This window comes from Sinocyclocheilus rhinocerous, unplaced genomic scaffold (genome assembly GCF_001515625.1).
Source record: "Sinocyclocheilus rhinocerous isolate Xijiao unplaced genomic scaffold, SAMN03320098_v1.1 C36073944, whole genome shotgun sequence".
NCBI lineage: Eukaryota > Metazoa > Chordata > Actinopteri > Cypriniformes > Cyprinidae > Sinocyclocheilus > Sinocyclocheilus rhinocerous.
The window spans coordinates 1-803 of NW_015772305.1; the positions used below are offsets into that span (position 1 = coordinate 1).

The 803-nt window shown below is 36.1% G+C and overlaps 1 protein-coding gene across 1 annotated transcript; it reads right to left on the reverse strand.

Moving 5' to 3' along the window:
- Positions 1-17: 17 nt before the first annotated feature.
- On the reverse strand, positions 18-652 carry LOC107735455 (UDP-glucose:glycoprotein glucosyltransferase 2-like; the record flags this gene model as incomplete). The annotated part of the gene is made up of 3 exons (XM_016547132.1): positions 18-87; positions 304-434; positions 570-652. Coding segments are annotated over 3 exons (284 nt in total), but the record flags the coding sequence as incomplete, so codon positions are not given.
- Positions 653-803: the final 151 nt, after the last annotated feature.

Here is an 803-nt window from a genome sequence, read left to right on the forward strand (position 1 = left end):
CTTCATATCCTTGGTGCTGCAGGCATTTTGACCGTGAACAACCACAAAAGCAGTGCAGCCATCAGGAGGAGGTTCATCACTTGCTATCTATAGATTGAGAACAAACGGTTAACAATACGTCTATGGGGTAAACCACATAGTAGCAGTCATTTCAAATAGACAAATATTTTTAAAAGCTTCAAATTGATAAAAAAATACTTATGTACATATGTTATTGATAGTATACTAACTCTACTAAACCAGAAGTGTCAAGCATTTGGTTTTGTATGAAATCATTATTATGATACACAGAAAAGGACTCACTTGTTGGAAAGCATGCACAGCCGGTGAGTAAGCCCTGAGAGACATAGACAGCTTCAGCTGGTTGACCTGAAGATCTGTCAAAAACTGCCCAGCCTTCTTGATGATCAGGTTATAATATGAGCGGACAGACTCTAAAGACAGGGAAGTACAGAGAATATCTGTCTCTGTATATTTTCCACTTAATGTGTAGTTTAACCAAACACAATCTTACATGCCATTCAATGAATTAGGAATCAAAGCAGAGAAGATGAAATGTCAGTCATTACCTCCATTTTTGTAAACAGTTAACTCCTTCACAGTATCGACAAACTGCCAGAACTTCTCTTCACCATCCTCTCTGATGAACTCACTGCAGAAAAATAGATTTACAAAACAACAGATACATAAGACAAACAGTAATGCATACAAACAGTAAAAAAAAAACTCAAAGTTTTGCTATAAAGAGATCACAGTAAAAGAAAATTTTAGGTGTTTCAAGGCTATTAAGGCAGCAAATTCTT